General features: G+C 49.9%; 1 protein-coding gene across 4 annotated transcripts in view; it reads left to right on the plus strand.

Annotated features, from left to right (window-relative positions):
• Positions 1 to 16,236, plus strand: part of ZNF541 (zinc finger protein 541) — a 43,722-nt gene extending 27,486 nt beyond the window's left edge. For all 4 annotated transcript variants that reach the window (XM_042969454.1, XM_042969456.1, XM_042969457.1 and 1 more), the window contains exons 10-17: positions 5,174 to 5,237; positions 5,872 to 6,014; positions 6,352 to 6,455; positions 8,315 to 8,390; positions 8,903 to 8,991; positions 14,930 to 15,070; positions 15,231 to 15,412; positions 15,525 to 16,236. In XM_042969454.1, coding sequence (XP_042825388.1) covers positions 5,174 to 5,237; positions 5,872 to 6,014; positions 6,352 to 6,455; positions 8,315 to 8,390; positions 8,903 to 8,991; positions 14,930 to 15,070; positions 15,231 to 15,412; positions 15,525 to 15,687 — 962 coding nt within the window. In that variant the 3' untranslated portion in view covers positions 15,688 to 16,236. The remainder of the gene's footprint in view (positions 1 to 5,173; positions 5,238 to 5,871; positions 6,015 to 6,351; positions 6,456 to 8,314; positions 8,391 to 8,902; positions 8,992 to 14,929; positions 15,071 to 15,230; positions 15,413 to 15,524) is intronic.
• Positions 16,237 to 17,690: the final 1,454 nt, after the last annotated feature.

Raw genomic sequence — 17,690 nt, forward strand, 5'->3', positions numbered from 1 at the left:
ATTGTAGATGTCTGCAATGTCTAGTTACTCTAAGTATTCTACTTCCTGTTATCTTGTGCCCAGTTGTCCTATCCATTATTGAAAGCATTGAAATCTCCAAGTATTATTTTTTAATTGTCTATTTTATCCTTCAATTCTGTCAATTGTTGCTTTCTGTATTTATGGACTCTGTTTTTAGGTGCATTTATGTTTATATAATTGCCATATTTTCCTGATGGCTTGAACTTTTATTATGATATCATTTACCATCGTTGTGATAATGTTATCATTATCTCTAGTAATATTTTTTGTTTTAAAGTCTCATTTGCCTGACATTAGTGTAGCCATTCCATCTCTTTTATGGTTGTTGTTTGCTTGGTATATTCCTTCCTGTTCTTTTACTTTCAGCCTGTTTGTGTCTTTGAAAATAAAGCATGTCTCCTACAGACAGCATTGGTTGGATGATGTATTTTTTTTAATCCAGTCTGACAAACTAGCTTTTGTTTGGTTTGTTTAAGCATTCTCATTTAATGTTATATTGATACGGTTGGATTTGCATATGCCATTTTACTTTTTATTTTCTATTTGTCTCATGTCATTTTCTGCTTCTGTTCCTTATCTGCTTTCTTTTGTACTAAATGAATATTTTCTTGTATAACCTGTCAATTCCTTTAATTAATTTTTCACTTTTTCTTAGTCATTTTTTAGGAGTTGCTCTAGGATTTAAAACATACATCTTAATTTGTCAGAGTGTGTTTAGTTGTGTAATTATTAATATATTAATAAAATATGGAAACATTGCTATCTAGTTCCGTTCCTTTTAACCCTTTTGCTATTATTGTTTTGTGTATACATATACATGTATGTATACATATATATATACATATGTGTATATATATATATATTTCATATGTATGTATTATATCTATCTATCTATATATTAGAAACCCGGAAATAGGGGCGCCTGGGTGGCTCAGTCGGTTAAGTGTCCGACTTGGTTTCATCTCAGGTCATGATCTCATGGTTCATGAATTCAAGCCCCACATTGGGTCATTGGGTTCTGCACTGGTGGCATGGAGCCTGCTGGGGATTCTCTCTCTCTCTCTCTCTCTCTCTCTCTCTCTCTCTTTCTCTGTCCCTCCCTCACTCATGCTCACATGCTCTCTCAAAATAAACATTAGGAAAAAAGAAACCCAGAAATACGTTTTCATCATTATCACTTTATATAATTTTGTTATGTGAAAAAAGATAATAGAGGGAAACAGGCATTATTTATAGAGTTATATCAACCTTCTTATTTACCATTACAAATAACTTCATTTATTCCTGTGGATTCAGGTTACCATCTGGGTATTATTTCTTTTTTCCAATGCAACTCCTTTGTCCTATTATTGTCACATATAGTGCATTTTTCTATACTATAGGCCCACAATACATATTGTCTTATGTCATTGCTTTTTAAGTCAATTAAGAGAAGAAATATGTGATTATACTTATATAATTACCATATTATTACCTTTATCAGCACCCTTTGTTTTTTTGTTGTGATTGACATTACTATCTGGTGTCATTTGCTTTCAGTCTAAAGAACTTTCTTTGGTGTTTATTATCGTTATGGAGATATAATTTACATACGGTTTATCCCTTTAAAGCATGTAATGCAGTGAGGTTTTTTTATTTAATTTTATTTTTTTAAATTTACATCGAAATTAGTTAGCATATAGGGCAACAATGATTTCAGGAGTAGATTCCTTAGTGCCCCTTCCCCATTTAGCCCATCCCCCCTCCCACACCCCCTCCAGTAACCCTCTGTTTGTTCTCCATATTTATGAGTCTCTTCTGTTTGGTCCCCCTCCCTGTTTTTATATTATTTTTGCTTCCCTTCCCTTATGTTCATCTGTTTTGCATCTTAAAGTCCTCGTATGAGTGAGGTCATATGATATTTGTCTTTCTCTGACTAATTTCGTTTAGCATGATACCCTCCAATTCCATCCACATAGTTGCAAATGGCAAGATTTCATTCTTTCTGATTGCCAAGTAATACTCCACTGTATATATAGACCACATCTTCTTTATCCGTTCATCCGTCGACAGACGTTTGGGCTCTTTCCACACTTTGGCTATTGTGGATAGTGCTGCTATAAACATGGGGCTGCGTGTGTCCCTTCGAAACAGCACCCCTGTATCCCATGGATAAATGTCTAGTAGTGCAATGGCTGGGTCGTAAGGTAGATCTATTTTTAATTTTTTGAGGAACGTCCGTACCGTTTTCCAGAGTGGCTGCACCAATTTGCCTTCCCAGCGGTGGTTTTAGTTCTGTTCACAGAACTGCATCCATTACTACCATCAACTTTCAGGCATTGTCATCACCCACGAAAGAAGCCCCACACTCATTAGCAGCCACTCCTGTCCCTGCCCCCCAACCCCAGGTATACCCCCCCCCCCAGGTAACTGCTAGTATAATCTGGACATTACACATGTGGAATCCTATAATATGTGGTCTTTCGTGACCACCTCCTTTCCCTTAGCGTGATGTTTTCAGGCTTCCCCTCGGTTGCAGTTTATGTCAGTATCCCGTTCCTTTTTATGACTGATATTCCACCTTTACTGTTTCTCGTAAGACACGTCTCGCGACAAATCCTCGCAATTTTTATTTATCTGAGAATCACTTTTTTTCACCTTTATTTTTGAAAAGGAGCTTGCTGGATGTGATTCTTGGTTGATAGTTTTTTACTTCCAGCAGGTTGGATATGTTACCCCACTGCCTCCTGACTGCCATTGTTTCTGACGAGAAGTCTGCCGTTAATCTGACTGGGGTGTTCTTGCACGGAATAAGTTGGTTTCCTCTTTGTACTTTCAAGATCTTTATCTTTGGCTTTCAACATTTTGCCAAAGACGTGTCTGGATGTACATCTCTTTGTGTTTATTCTATTTAGAGTTTGTAGTTTCTTGGATTTCTAGATCTTTTTCCTTTCCTTTCCTTTCCTTTCCTTTCCTTTCCTTTCCTTTCCTTTCCTTTCCTTTCCTTTCCTTTCCTTTCCTTTCCTTTCTTTTCCTTTCCTTACTACCAAATGTGGGAAGTTTTCAGCTGTTGCATCAAAGCCATGATTCGTGTTTTTCTGCCCCTCCTCCTCTTTTTCTGGTACTCTCATTACGAGTATTTTGCTGCGTTTAATGATGTCCCACATTTCTCTGAGGCTCACTCTTATTTTCGTCCATTCTTTTTTTTCTCTCTGTTCTTCAGATTACATAATTTCCATTGATCTTGGAGTTTGCTGATCATTTCTTCTGCCAGCGCAAATCTACCGTTGACCTCATTTTGGTTATTGTATTTTTTTATTTTTTAAATATTTTTTTGAGAGAGTGCGAGTGGCGGAAGGGCAGAGAGAGGGGGACAGAGGATCTGAAGTGGGCTCTGTGCTGACAGGCTAACAGCAGCGAGCCGGATGTGGGGCTCGAATTCATGAACTGCGAGATCATGACCTGAGCACAAGTCGGACCCTCGACCGACTGAGCCACCCAGGTGCCCCTATTGTACTTTTTTAACGCCAGGATTTCCATTTGGCCCTTTTTTATATATTCTGTCTCTTAATGGTATCCTGTCTTTGTTAGAAATCTTTATCATACCTTCCTTTAGTTACTTAAGCATGGGAACTGTGGGCAGAGGGAACCTGTCTCCTTGGCTGCACCTGCCTGGAGTAGGGCACTCCGGGCAGAGCTCCTGTTACACAGAGCTGGCGGGGGTGGGTGGGTAAGTGATGGGCGGATGCCACAGACTCTCGCTGTTCTTACCAATATTTAGTTGCTTTCTTGAGTGGGTATTTTGTAAAATGCTGTATGCCTTTAGGACAGCTTCCAGAGACTTTCACTTACTGTTATTTTTTTTTAATTTTTTTTTAACGTTTATTTATTTTTGAGACAGAGAGAGACAGAGCATGAACGGGGGAGGGTCACAGAGAGAGGGAGACACAGAATCTGAAACAGGCTCCAGGCTCTGAGCTGTCAGCACAGAGCCGGATGCGGGGCTCGAACTCACGGACCGCGAGATCGTGACCTGAGCCGAAGTCGGACGCTTAACCGACCAAGCCACCCAGGCGCCCCTCACTTAGTGTTCTTTAAAATAATTTTTATCAGTGAATTTGTTGTTCTGCTGAGTCCCTTACTCTGCTTTTTGGAAGTCCAATGCCCCTTCGTGCGATCTTTTTTAAAATTGTGTTTGATTGTGGGGGCACCTGGGTGGCTCAGTCAGCTAAGCGTCTGACTCTTGATCTCAACTCCGGGCTTGAACTTGGGGTCATGAGTTTGGGTCCCACGTTGGACTCCACGCTGGATGTGAAGCCTACTTTAAAAAAAAAAACTGTGTTTTATTGTGATAAAAACAGTTAACAGGAGAGTAGCGTGAGAGACCTGGAGCTTATTCATCTGGCTTCACTGAGACCTAATGCTCACTGAGTTCTCAGTACCCACTTCCCCAGCATCCCCAGCCCCTGACAACTACCATGCCGCTCCGATTATGCGCAAGTGACGATCTTAGGTACTTCTAGAAGCGAAATCATGCAGTATTTCCTTCTCTGTGACTTGTTTCACTTGGCATAATGTCCGCAAGTCTCATCCGTGTTGTTGCATCTGAAAAGTTCCTTAAAAACAAACCAAAACCGGGGCGCCTGGGTGGCTCAGTCGGTTAAGCGTCCGACTTCAGCTCAGGTCACGATCTCGCGGTCCGCGAGTTCGAGCCCCGCGTCGGGCTCTGGGCTGACGGCTCAGAGCCTGGAGCCTGCTTCCGATTCTGTGTCTCCCTCTCTCTCTGCCCCTCCCCCCGTTCATGCTGTGTCTCTCTCTGTCTCAAAAATAAATAAACGTTAAAAAAAATTAAAAAAAACAAAAACAAAAACAGGTTGAACGGTATTCCGTTGTATGTAAATACCACATTTTCCTTACCCGCTCCTCTGTCGGTGGACATTACTCCACTCCGTGAGTAGTGTTGAGTAAACGTGGGAGTGTAGATATTCCTTTTGAGATGCTGATCTCAGCTCTTTTGGATAAATACCCAGAAGTGGGATTGCCGGATCATGTGGTAGTTCTATTTTTAATTTCGTGAGGAGCCTCCTTATCACGCGATCTTAAAGAGCCTGCGCCCCCCCCCCAGATCCCTCGTGGTCCATCTTCTTGAGGCTTTTTGTTGTGTGTTTTCTAGATCAAGTGGATGGCTCTTTTGGCATCTGCATGGTAAAGGATGACGCCAAGATCAGCATTGAACCGTGAGTTGGAACAGACCTGGCACCGGAGGGTGGGTCCTTCCAAAGTGGGGGTACTTTTACCCTCCTTGTGAGCCAGTGTCTGTTTTTCCCAAGGAAAAGCATCATAGGGGATCGTGTCTAGCTCCAGAGTCTCCCTAAAAGAGAAGGGGTGCGTTTCTGTGGGTGGATGTGGGAAGCTCCCCCCAATATTCCTTCTGTCCAGATGTACCATAGCCGGGTCAGGGGGACAGAATGTCCAGGACCCTGGAGTTCTGGGTGGAATTGGTGATGGTCCAGCGCAAGACCCTTGAGTGTCCGTGGCACATGGCTAGATCAATATGGCCATGGATGTAGACGCATGCCAGGTATCAGCATATACCTCCCCTATCCTAGACCCGAAGAGACACCGGAAGCCAGAGATGTGGCAATAAGACAAGTCAGAGAAAGGAAGGAAGTGTCCCTGGAGAGGTTTCTGGGATGCCCGCACGTGTCTGTCGGGGATGTCGGGACACTCAACACACGCGACAGATGGCAGAGGGTTTCCCCAGGGCAGGGCTGTGGCCCGAGAGCAGGGCGCGCCGCGCGTCTCTGTTGCGTTTCCCGTCTTGCTCACGCGTGTACGCCTCGCGCGTCTGTGTGCATGGCCTCATTTCAGACACATCAACATAGGAAGCCGGTTTCAGGCTGAGATCCCGGAGCTCCAGGAGAGGTCGCTGGCCGGAGTGGATGAGCACGTAGCTTCTCTGGTCTGGAAGCCGTGGGGAGATGTGATGACCAACCTGGAAACGCAGGACAGAGGTGGCTGAGACTCTGCGGCCGAATTCCCAAGGGCCCTGCCCCCCCCCACCCCCCCGCCGTCTGAGGATTTCTCCCCCCCAGTTCTCACCTTGGCCAAGAAGCACAGGATCCTGCTTGGTGCACTCTTGCTTCTCCTGAGCTGTCGTCTCCTGCACCCACCTCCCTTCTCACACGATTCGGGCCGGGCCGTTCAGAGCGAGTGCTCGTGCCTCCCTTCCCTCATCCCGCTTTCAAGGAGCCCCTCGCTGTGCCATCAGGGAAGTCTCCGCCCTGGCACTTGCTGACTCCGCGTGTCTCTTCTCTCTCACCCTCCGCTGGGACCGCTGGCTGGAAACAGTGACCGAGCTCTGCAACGTGGCCTGCTCCAGCGTGATGCCGGGAGGGGGCACCAATCTGGAGCTCGCCCTGCACTGCCTGCACGAAGCCCAGGGCAGCGTTCAGGTGAGGTGGAGGCAGGGGCAGGGCGAGGGGGAGTCTGGGGGAGCTCCCTGCTCTCCCGGGGCCGGAGGCTGCAGGTGCGCGCATCGTGCTGTCTGCTCCGAGGTGTGCGGCCCGTGGAGAGTGAAGGAGAAGGCCAAGCGTCCTTCTCCCGTGGCTTTGGGATCGGTGTGGTGCTTGTGAGCCGCAGACACGGGCTCAGTGAACCAGTTGTCTCTCGGGAGCAACAGCAGTGCCGGTGTCCCTTGGAGACGGCTCAGGGGCACTGGGGAGCCACAGCCCAGGGCGCCCATCTCGGGTCCTGCACTGATTGGGTTTCTGTACTTGTTTTTACATTTCTTATTTTATTTTTTGAGAGACCGAGTGCAAACAGGGGAGGGGCAGAGAGAGAGGGAAATGCAGAATCCGAAGCAGGCTCCAGGCTCCAAGCTGTCGGCACAGAGCCCGATGCGGGGCTCGAACCCACAGACCGCGACATCACGACCTGAGCCGAAGTCTCCTGCTCAACCGACTGAGCTAGCCAAGCGCCCCTGATTGGGTTTATTTACCGAGCTCTATCTCCTCGATTAAAAACCCACATGTGAAAACCCCTGATGCAACAGCCATGCCTCTGCCTACTCCAAGGACCCTCCTCACATTCTTGACATTTAGAAAAGAAACCAACTCTGAGTAATGAGAGGAAAAGTGTCATCACTCGATCTAGGTCCCCAAGAGTCTGGTGCCACAGTCATGGCTTTTTCTCAAGCTCAGAGGCAGCGGCTGGCGCGTAGGAGGTGCTCGGCAGAGTCAACACATATTGATAAGAGTTGTCTCAAGCGCTTGGTAATGTCGTGGCACGGGGTCCAGGGCCGGCTCGGGGGCCCCAGTCTCGGTTTCATGCTGCTGCCACCATCTTGAAATTCTTAATGAGAATTAAGATAATTTTTGAACAGGGGGCCGGTGTTTTTATTTTGCACTGGGTCCCCCACATTACATGGCTGGACCCGTTGGGGGTTACTCTGGTGAGCAGGACAAAATCCCTCTATTTGCAGGCTTACGTTTTAGAAGAGTCGAAACAGGAAATATATTTTTAATTTTTTTAAATGTTTTATTTACCTATGAGAGAACGTGAGCAGGGAAGGGGCAGAGAGAGAGGGAGACAGGGGATCCGAAGCAGGCTCCGTGCTGACAGCAGAGAGCCCGACGCGGGGCTTGCACTCACGAACTGAGATTTGGGACCTGAGCACGAGTCGGACACTCAACCGACTGAGCCACCCAGGCGCCCCCAAAATAGGAAATAAGTTTTTAAAAAATTGTTGGTGGTTAGCGCTATGAAGAACATGAAGGGGGGTAGTGGTCGAGGGCAGTGCGATTCCAAATGCGGGTCCTCGATGAAGGAAGGCGCTCACGCCAGAATAAATCCCCACACCGTTTCCCACATCAGGAAAATCTTGCCACAAGAAATCTGTCGGCCGCACTCACCAGTATGCTTAGCGATGCGGTCCCCGCATCCGCAAATGGTTCACGGGTGGTGGCCAGTCCGGGGAGCACTCACGCTCCGAGCAGTAGGGCCGGAGAAGGTCTGAGGGAGGGCACGAAGTGTTTGCTTTTTTTAATTTTTTACCGTTTGTTTATTTTTGAGAGAGAGACAGACAGAGCATGAGCAAGGGGAGGGGCAGAGAGAGAAGGAGACACAGAATCGGAAGCAGGCTCCAGGCCCCGAGCTGTCGGCACAGAGCCCGACGCGGGGCTCGAACTCCTGAACCGCGAGATGATGACCGCAGCCGAAGTTGGACGCTTAACCGACTGAGCCACCCAGGTGGCCCCTAAGTGTTTTTCGAATGCATGAAAGAAAAAATCGCCTGCCACCCTCCTCGTTTCAGGTTGCCCTGGAGACCCTCTTACTCAGAGGACCCCAGAAGCCGCAGACTCACCCACTGGCTGACTACCGCTATACAGGTGACTGGAACAAGGCGGCGGGTGTGGTTTTTGCCTGGCCGGGACCTTGTGAACGGTCAGCTCCCAACAGCAAGTTCTCTTGGGGCCTTCACCTGCCTTTCCAGAAGGGCCTGTCCTCTCGGGGAGTGACTCCGTGGGCCGGTTTTCTGCTGGTTGCACCCCACCCTCCCCCTTTCCCAGGGTCCCCTCCCACGCTCTGCTCGGCCACCAGGGAGAGGTGGAGGCAGGCTGGGGCGCAGCGGTGAGCACGCCAGCCCTGGAGTCAGGCAGGCGGGGGCCCTGGCCTCGGCGAGTCTCCCAACCAACGGAAGCCTCAGTTGCTGCATCTGTAAGGAGGAGATCGTAATGGTCCCTACCTGCTAAGGCTTTTGTGAGAGTTGTATGAGATTAAGCAAGGAAGGGGCTTAGCAGAAGGCTCGACGCATAATTGTGCTTGGTAATGGCGGCTGTAAAAAGGAGGGGGGTCTGCCCTTCAGCCATGTCCTTCCCCGTCTTGGCTATTTCTCGAATAGGTTCAGACATCTGGACCCCCATGGAGAAGAGGCTGTTCAAGAAGGCGTTCTGCACGCACAAGAAGGACTTTTACTTGATCCACAAGACGGTAAGGTGAATGTGGGCGCGCCGGTGTAGACAAGGCCCCGCCTCGCGTAGCTGAGCCGGGCTAGAGCTGAAGGGCCCCTCGGGGGTGACACTGTGCTTGTATCATAAACAGTTTCTAATTTAAAAAGCCACGCTCGTGGGGTGTCTGGGTGGCTCAGTCGGTTAAGCATCCCGACTTCGGCTCAGGTGATCTTCTCATGGTTTGTGACTTCGAGCCCCGTGTTGGGCTCTGTGCTGACAATGTGGAGCCTGCTTCAGATTCTGTCTCCTCCTTTCTCTGCCCCTCCCCTGCTTGCTATCGTTCTTGTTCTCTATCTCTCTCTCAAAAAAAAAAAAACAAAAAACTTAAAAAAAAAAAGCACACAGGGGCGCCTGGGTGGCTCAGTCGGTTAAGCGTGTCTGACTTCAGCTCAGGCCATGACCTCACGGGCCGTGGGTTCGAGTCCCGGGTCGGGCTCTGTGCTGACCGCTCAGAGCCTGGAACCTGCTTCCGATCCTATGTCTCCTTCTGTCTCTGCCCCTCCCCCGCTCACATTCTGTCTCTTGCTGTCAAAAATAAGCATTAACAAAAATTATACATAAATAAATACCGGTTCAAGACGGTTGATCGTATGGTTTGGGTTTTCCGTACCTTTATTGTCTATGTGCTCTAGCAGTTATTGAGAATGGGATAGTAAGATACTTGCCTATAACTGTGGATCTGTTTTTCCCTGTAGTTCTATCAGGTTTTGCTTCATGTATTTTGAAGCTCTGATTTAGCTGCATAAACACCGAGGATTCCTATGTTTCCTTCATTAAATGGACCTTTTTATCACCATGAAATGATTTCCTTTATCCCTGCTATTATTTTTTTGCTCCGAAATCTGTTTTTCTGGTACCAGTATAGGCAACCATCCCAGCTTTCTCAGAAGGTGATGGGTGTTTGCGTGGTATATCTTCTTTCAACCTCTTACTTTTAACATATTTGTGTTTTCACATTTACAGTGTGTCCTTATAAGTAGCATGCGTTGGATGTTGCTTTTTTTACATTTGTTTTAACTGAAGTATAATTAACGAAGTGTTACATTAGTTTCAGGTGTACAATATAATGATTCAGCAATTCTGTACTTTGCTCAGCGCTCATCAAGATAAGCGTACTTTTGGGTCGCCTGGGTGGCATATTGGATCTGACATCCGACTCTGGCTCAGGTCACGATCTCGTGGTTCGTGGGTTTGAGCCCCACATTAGGATCTGTGCGGACAGCTCAGAGCCTGGAGCCTGTTTCGGATTCTGTGTCTCTTCTCTCTCTGTGCCTCCCCTGCTCGCTCTCTCTCTCTCTCTCTCTCTCTCTCTCTCAAAAATAAATAAACACTAAAACAAATTTAAAAATTAAAACAAAAAAAGATAAGTATACTCTTAATCCCTTTCACCTGTTTCATCCCTCCCCCCGCCCCCATATTCCCCCCTGGTAATCACCAGTTTGTCCTCTGTAGTTAAGAATCTGTTCCCTTGGGGCGCCTGGTTGGCTCAGTCGGTTAGGCGTCCACCTCCTGGTTTCAGCTCGGGTCATGATCTCACAGTTTGAGTCCGAGCCCCGTCTTGGGCTCTGCACTGACGGTGCAGAGCCTGCTCGGGATTCTTTCTCTCTTTTCTCTCTGCCCCTTCCCCCCCCCAAAATAAATAAATACACACTTAAAAAAAGAATCTGTTTTTTTACTTGTCTCTTTTGCTCTTTTTTTGTTTGTTTTTCAACTGTTTTTAAATTCCACATGTGAGAGGGGCGCCTGGGTGGCTCAGTCGGTTGAGCGTCCGACTTCGGCTCGGGTCACGATCTTGCGGTCCGTGAGTTCGAGCCCCGCGTCGGGCTCTGTGCTGACAGCTCAGAGCCGGGAGCCCGTTTCAGATTCTGTGTCTCCCTCTTTCTCTGACCCTCCCCCGTTCATGCTCTGTCTCTCCCTGTCTCAAAAATAAATAAACGTTAAAAAAAATTAAAAAAAAACAAATTCCACATGTGAGTGACATCACGTGGTATTCGTCTTTCTCTGACTTATTTCCCTTAGCATTATACTCTCTAGCTCCACCCATGTTGCGAATGGCAAGACTTCATTCTTCTTTCTGGTTAATATTCCATTGTATGCTTTTTTTTTTTTTTTTTAACATTCGGTATTTTAGTTAGGGTGTTTAGACCATTCACATTGAACGTGATTGTTGAGACGGTTAGCTTCAAGTCCATTATCTCGCTGTTTGTTTCCTGAATGTCTCACCTGATCTCTGTTTCCCCTTTCTGCTTTTTCTGCCTTCTTTTAGATTATTGGAGTAGTACATTTTAGGATTCTGTTTTATCTCCTTTGTTGGCTTATTGGCTATAACTCGTTATTACGTTGGTGGTGGCTTTAGGGTTGTTTTTTTTTTTAACGTTTATTTATTTTTGGGACAGAGAGAGACAGAGCATGAACGGGGGAGGGTCAGAGAGAGAGGGAGACACAGAATCGGAAGCAGGCTCCAGGCTCCGAGCCGTCAGCCCAGAGCCTGACGTGGGGCTCGAACTCACGGACCGCGAGATCGTGACCTGAGCCGAAGTCGGCCGCTTAACCGACTGAGCCACCCAGGCGCCCCATGGGTTTTTAACTACGCATCTTTAACTCACCACAGTCGAACCTTCAAGTAATTGGATAACACTTTGCGTGCAGAATTAGTGTACCTCTGTCCCTCCTCCTGGCCCTTATAGTATTATCGTTATGCATCTTATTTTCTATATGTTATAAACCCCCAAATGCCTTGTTATTATTTTTGTTCGAACAGCCAGTTATTTTTAGAGAGATTTCAATAATACAAAGTCTTATATTTTTACCCACATAGTTCCTCGTTTCACGGCTGTGCATCCCTTTGTGTAGATCCATGTTTCCATCAGGTATCATTTTCCAGAAAGAACTAGATCAATGTAAATCCTTTCACATTTCTTGTGGTGTAGGGTTGCTAGTAATGGATTTTTCCAGCTTTTGTGTATCTAAAAAAGTCTTTATTCAGGGGGCACCTGGGTGGCTCAGTGGGTTAATTGTTGGACTTTGGCTCAGGTCATGGTCTCACGGTTCATGAGATCGAGCCCCACATCAGGCTGTGCACTGGTGGTACGGAGCCTGCTTGGGATTCTCTGTCTCCCTCTCCGTCTCTCTTTCTCTGCCCCTTCCCCACTTGTGCTCGTTCTCTCTTTCTCTCTCTCTCTCCAGATAAATAAATAAATAAACTTTTTTTAAAAAGTCTCTATTTTGCCTTCATTTCCGAAAGCTATCTTTGCTAAGTGTGGCATTCTAGTTTAAGTTTTTTTTGAAGTCTTGAAGTAATTTAAAGATGTTGCTCTATTTTCTTCTTGCTTTTACTGTTTCCAGCACGAAATCTCCTGGTTTCCTCGTCTTTGCTCCTATGTATAAAACATGTCTTCTGTTTGTTTTGTGGCTGGCTGTTTGTATGAATTTCTCTTTACTCCTGATTTTGAGCAGTTTTATTATGGTGTGCGTTGGCATCGTTTTCTTCTTCCCCCCCCCCCTCCTTGTGGTTGGGGTTTGTTGAGCTTCTTAGATCTGTGGGTTTGGAGTTTTTATTAAATTGGGGGATATTCAGCCTTCCTTCTTCAAATATGTCTCGTGTCCCTCCCTTTACCTTCAAGGACCCCACTGATGTGTGTGTGTGTGTGTGTGTGTGTGTGTGTGTGACTTCCTGCACTTGCCCCACAGCCCACTGACGCTCTTTTTCATCTATCTGACTGTTTTCCCTCTGTGTGGTTCATTTTGGATGGTTTCTGTCGCTGCGTCTTCAAGTTCACTCATCTTTCCTCCTGTGGCCCCGAATCTGTCATTAATCCCATGCGGTGTAGTGTGCATCTTAGATTTTTTTCCGTCCTTAAAAGTTCTCTTTGGGTGTCTTTTTTAATTTTTATTATTTTTTTTGAATGCTTATTTATTTTTGAGAGAGAGAGAGAGACAGTGCGAGCGGGGGGCGGGGTGGGGGCAGAGAGAGGACAGAATCCGAAGCAGGGTCCAGGCTCGGGGCTGCCAGCAGAGAGCCCGATGGGGGGCTCCAACTCACGGACCACAAGATCATGACTTGAGCTGAAGTCGGACGCTTAACCGACTGAGCCACCCAGGCACCCCACTTTGGTGCCAATTCTAACATCTGTGTGTGTTCTGGGTTGATTTTGACAGATTGACTTTTCTCCACATTTTATATTTTCCTGGCTCTTTGCTTGCCTGGTAATTTTTCATTAGATTCCAGGCGTTGTGAATTTCGGCTTATTGGGTGCTGGATATTTTTGCATTCTTATAAATACCCTTGAACTTTGTTCTGGCACAGTTACTTGAAAACAACTTTTTCCCTTTTTTTGAAGTTTTATTTGTTTTGAGACAGAAAGAGAGTGAGCGAGCATATCTGTGCGAGTTGGGGAGGGGCAGAGAGAGGGAGAATGAGGATCTCAAGCAGGCCCCCCCCCCGGGCTGTTGAAGCCCGACACGGGGCTCAATCCCATGACCCTGGGATGATGACCTGAGCCAAATCAAGAGTTTAACCAACCGAGCCACCCAGGCGCCCCACAGCTTGTTCCTTTGGAGTATTGCCTTTAGGTTTTTAAACCTGGAACCAGAACAGCTTTCATCTAAGGCTAATTAATTATTCCTCATTTCTGAGGCAAAACCCTCCTCCTTACTGTCCCAGTGGCCTGTGAATTAGGAGGTTTTCCACCCCAGCTGGTGGGGACACACACCGTTCCTGTCCCCATGAGAGCCACGGGCACCTTTCCCTCTGATCGTTTTGGATGCGCCTTTACCGAGCTTCGTGTGGTCTCTTCACACGCACTTTGCTGAATCCTCGAGGGCGACGCCGTCCGGATCTCTGGCGTTTTCCTCCGTGCCGCCGTCTCCTCTGCTGTACTTTGTCCTGTGGGCTCTTGCCACCTTGGTCCCAGGCACTCGGCTCCCTTCCAACTCAGGGAGTCTGCCGGGCTCTGCCTGGGTCGCCCCCCTCCCCCAGCTGTGGCCTGGAAACTCTCCCAAGGTGGTAGTTTATTTTCTTTCCCTCAGCAAGACTTCTTTGATTGGCGCCTGATGTCTTACCGACCGTCCTTTCATATATTCTACCTGTTGTCTTTTCACTGTTCTGGATGGGAGAGAGCTCTAGCCCCTGTTGCTCTGTCTTGTTTGGAGGCAGAAGCTCAATGTGTTTTGTTTTTGTTTTTGTTTTTTAACTTAGTGATAGTTCCTAGACGGGCAGAGAGGTACTATTTTGACTCTTATCACACGGAGGAGGAGATATCTTCTGAAGTGAGCTCCAGATATTAAACGGCCAGTTTGATTTACCTGAGCCATTTTCTTTCCAGAGCCGTTAAACTTTTCCCTTGCGTTTTGTTTTTACAGAAGGTACCATTCACAGCATCACTTCTCAGTGGAGGGAGGAGCAAAGTGGGGTCTGATTGCCCAGGATCAAACCGTGCCCTCAGAACCTCTTCCTCCTCTCGTGGGCCACTCTTCCCTGTCCCTCGGGGGCCCTGCGACGGGTCACAAAGGCCGGGAGGCACCCCCTGAGGGCCTTCTGCTCGCATTAGTCCCGGTGGGGAAGCAGGCGGCTACCGGGCGAGATGCCACAGTGAGCATGCTCGTGGCACGCCTTCTAGGGCGCCTTCCCGCAGGGAAGCATCCCCGGGATGGATTTGCCACTCAGGGCGCAGAGCTTAGCCGGTGTTGGCTAATGGGGGCTTCGCTCCGAACCCCCCCCCCCTCAGCCGCGAGGGCTTTGTGATTCTCTGCCCCTTGCAGCGAAGGGGGCCCCAGGCTGAAGCAGAGGCATTTCAGGAGGGCTTTCAGACAGTGACTGGCCCCGGGGGGAGGGGACCTGGGGCTTCGCGGCGACACGGGACGCCCCTTGCTCGCTTGTGAGGTGTCTCCCGTAGCCGGCTTCTGTTTTCTTTCACTAGATTCAGACAAAGACTGTGGCCCAGTGTGTTGAGTACTATTACATCTGGAAAAAAATGATCAAGTTTGACTGTGGCCGAGCCCCAGGCCTGGAGAAGAGGGTCAAGAGAGAGCCAGAGGAGGCAGACAGGACAGAAGCAAAGGTAGAAGGTCTGGGGGAAGGTGGGGGCTGGAGGTCAGCCCTGATCCGGAGGCCCCGGCCCATCCAGCTTAAGGAACAGGGAAGGGCTGCGGAGGAAAGCGCCTCCCTTAGAAGGGTGGAGGGCCGGCACCCTTACAGCGGCCGTGTCTCTGTTCTCGCAGGTCACTTGCAGCCCTCGGGAGAGACCCAGCCACCGCCCCACTCCCGAGTTCAAGATAAAGACCAAGAGTTACAGGAGGGAGTCCATTCTCAACTCTAGCCCAAACGCCGGCCCCAAGCGGACCCCCGAGCCGCCGGGGAGTGCGGAGGGCCGGGGCGTTTTCCCCTGCAGGGAGTGTGAGAGGTACCAGCCCTTCCCTTCCCCCGGATGTGCCCTGTGCCCGTGCCCGCACCCCCTGCCCTCGGGTGACCCCCCTGCCGCCTGCTCTGACCCACGCCCTCTGGTGGCTCCTCAGGGTGTTCGACAAAATCAAGAGTCGAAACGCCCACATGAAGCGACACCGGCTTCAGGACCACGTGGAGCCCGTCGTCCGGGTGAAGTGGCCTGTGAAGCCTTTCCAGCTGAAGGAGGACGAGGAGGAGGAGATGGGGGCCGACATCGGGCCCCTGCAGTGGTGACGCCTGGGTGGAGAGCTGGGGCGAGGCGGCGAGGCAGCCCCGCAGCCCTTCCCCTCGGCCTCTCCGGGGTGTCTGGGGCCCCCCTCTGCCTCCTCCCCACCCTCACCGTCCCGCAGTGGCCAGCCCGGCTTGGAAACACGGTGGGCGTTTGGCCATAAATAGGCAGGAGAAGCACCCAGTCGCCCCAGACCGCGGCGACGTCCCTGTCGGCCGGTGCCAGAGGCTCCACGCTCTTTAGGTTGGTAGTGTCTCCCCTTCTTTCGGTTCTACTCTGTCCCGGAGCAGGGAGGCGTGGGGAGGGAACGAGGCAGACCTGGGTAGCTCTTAAATCTTAGCCTCAGTTTTGGGGTTTGGTTACATTTGTTAGATAAGGCCGAGATGTAGAGAATCAGTGGGAAGATACCTTCAGATCTCCGGCCTGTTGGGGCCCCTCCCCAGGGGAGTCTCTCTGCTTTCCAGATTCAGTCCCTAGTCTGGCAAGGACTTGTACATGGTTAGGTTTTTTTTTGTACGTGTCGACTTGTAAGTCTTATTAAATTGGGTTCTTGAGCGGCTGTCTTCTGGCTTCCCTGGCCTGCTGATCCAACAGAGTTTCGAGCCCCGGCTTCTCACTGGAGCCACGGAGATGCGTAAGCGGAGTTCCTGCCCGGGAGGAGCTGGGGGCCCCATACACGCGTTCAGCCAGCACCTATTAGGCACCTAATGAGCCAGACAGCGCCCGGTCCGTGCAACAGGGCCACCGTGATGCAAGCAACAAGGTCCCTCTCCCTGTGGAGCTTGCATTCTAGGAGTGGGAAGGCAGCGGTGATAAATAAATGAAAAGGCGATTGCAGACACTGGCCGTGGCTATGCTCGCGGCCACAGGAGCAGGAAGGTCACCATAGGGTTCAGCAGTCGGGGCATACAGTGGTGGGGTGGCTCAGCCGGGAGATCCAGGACCGCCAGCGGCAGCCAGCCTCAGCGTGGCAGGCCTTCGGAGGGGGTGGGGAAGAGAGCACGGCCCGCCCTTGTGTCCCTTTTTTTAAAAATTTTTTTCTTTAATGTTTATTGATTTTGAGAGAGCGTGTGCACACTCGCGCAAGTGGGGGCGGCGCAGAGGGAGAGGGAGACACAGAATCCGAAGCAGCTCCAGGCTCTGAGCTGTCGGCACAGAGCCCGACGCGGGGCTCGAACTCACGAACCGCGAGATCATGACCCGAGCCGAAGTCAGACGTTTAACTGAGCCCCCCCAGGCATCCCCACCTTGTGTCCCGTTTGAAGAGCCAGGAAAGCTCATAGCAGCCCCCAGACAGAATGCCCCTCCTGTGTCACTGGCAGAGGTGTAGCCCAAGCTCTTCCTCAGCTGAGCCCTGGCGGTTGGAAGGAAAATGTCCCCAGTTTTCCTGGACCCTCAGGGTTTGTCACCAGGACCAGGGGATCCCTTGAGCTTGTTGCCACCGGATCAGAACGGGGATTCTGTCTGCCAGGAAGGGAAGAGGAAGCAGAGACGGCTACCGGGCACGTAGACCTTGTGTCCACAGAGTGACCTGAAGAAAATGAAGCAGGGGGCCGGGTCCTAGGGAGCGACCACGGTGTTGTGGCAGGCGGGTGGCCAGGGAAGGCCACACGGACGGCCGCTGGGGCCAAGATCTGGATTCCAGGCGGCGGGCGGGACGGAGGAGCGCACCCTGCCGCGGGAGCTGGTGGCGAGTGTTCCAAAGGCCCTCCGGCGACTCTGCGGAGCTGGCAGGAGGCCAGGTGGCGAGTCTGAGCAGCAGACGTGGTGGTGAGGGAAGGTGGTGGTCGGGGCTGCAGCGGGACGGCAAGCGTCTCGGGGCGGGGGGGGGGGGGGGGAGACTCCGGCTTGGTGATGGGCTCCCGTCACAGGGAGAGGCGGCGAGGGAAAGGACCGGTCAAGGCTGCCATGGTGGCTCCGGGGCGTGGCACCTGCTTCGATGCCATGAAGTCAGATGGGGACGAGAGGGACACGTCAGAGGTGTGTTCGTGCCTGTTACACCGTGTGC

This window comes from Panthera tigris, chromosome E2, assembly GCF_018350195.1.
Source record: "Panthera tigris isolate Pti1 chromosome E2, P.tigris_Pti1_mat1.1, whole genome shotgun sequence".
Classification (NCBI taxonomy): Eukaryota; Metazoa; Chordata; class Mammalia; order Carnivora; family Felidae; genus Panthera; species Panthera tigris.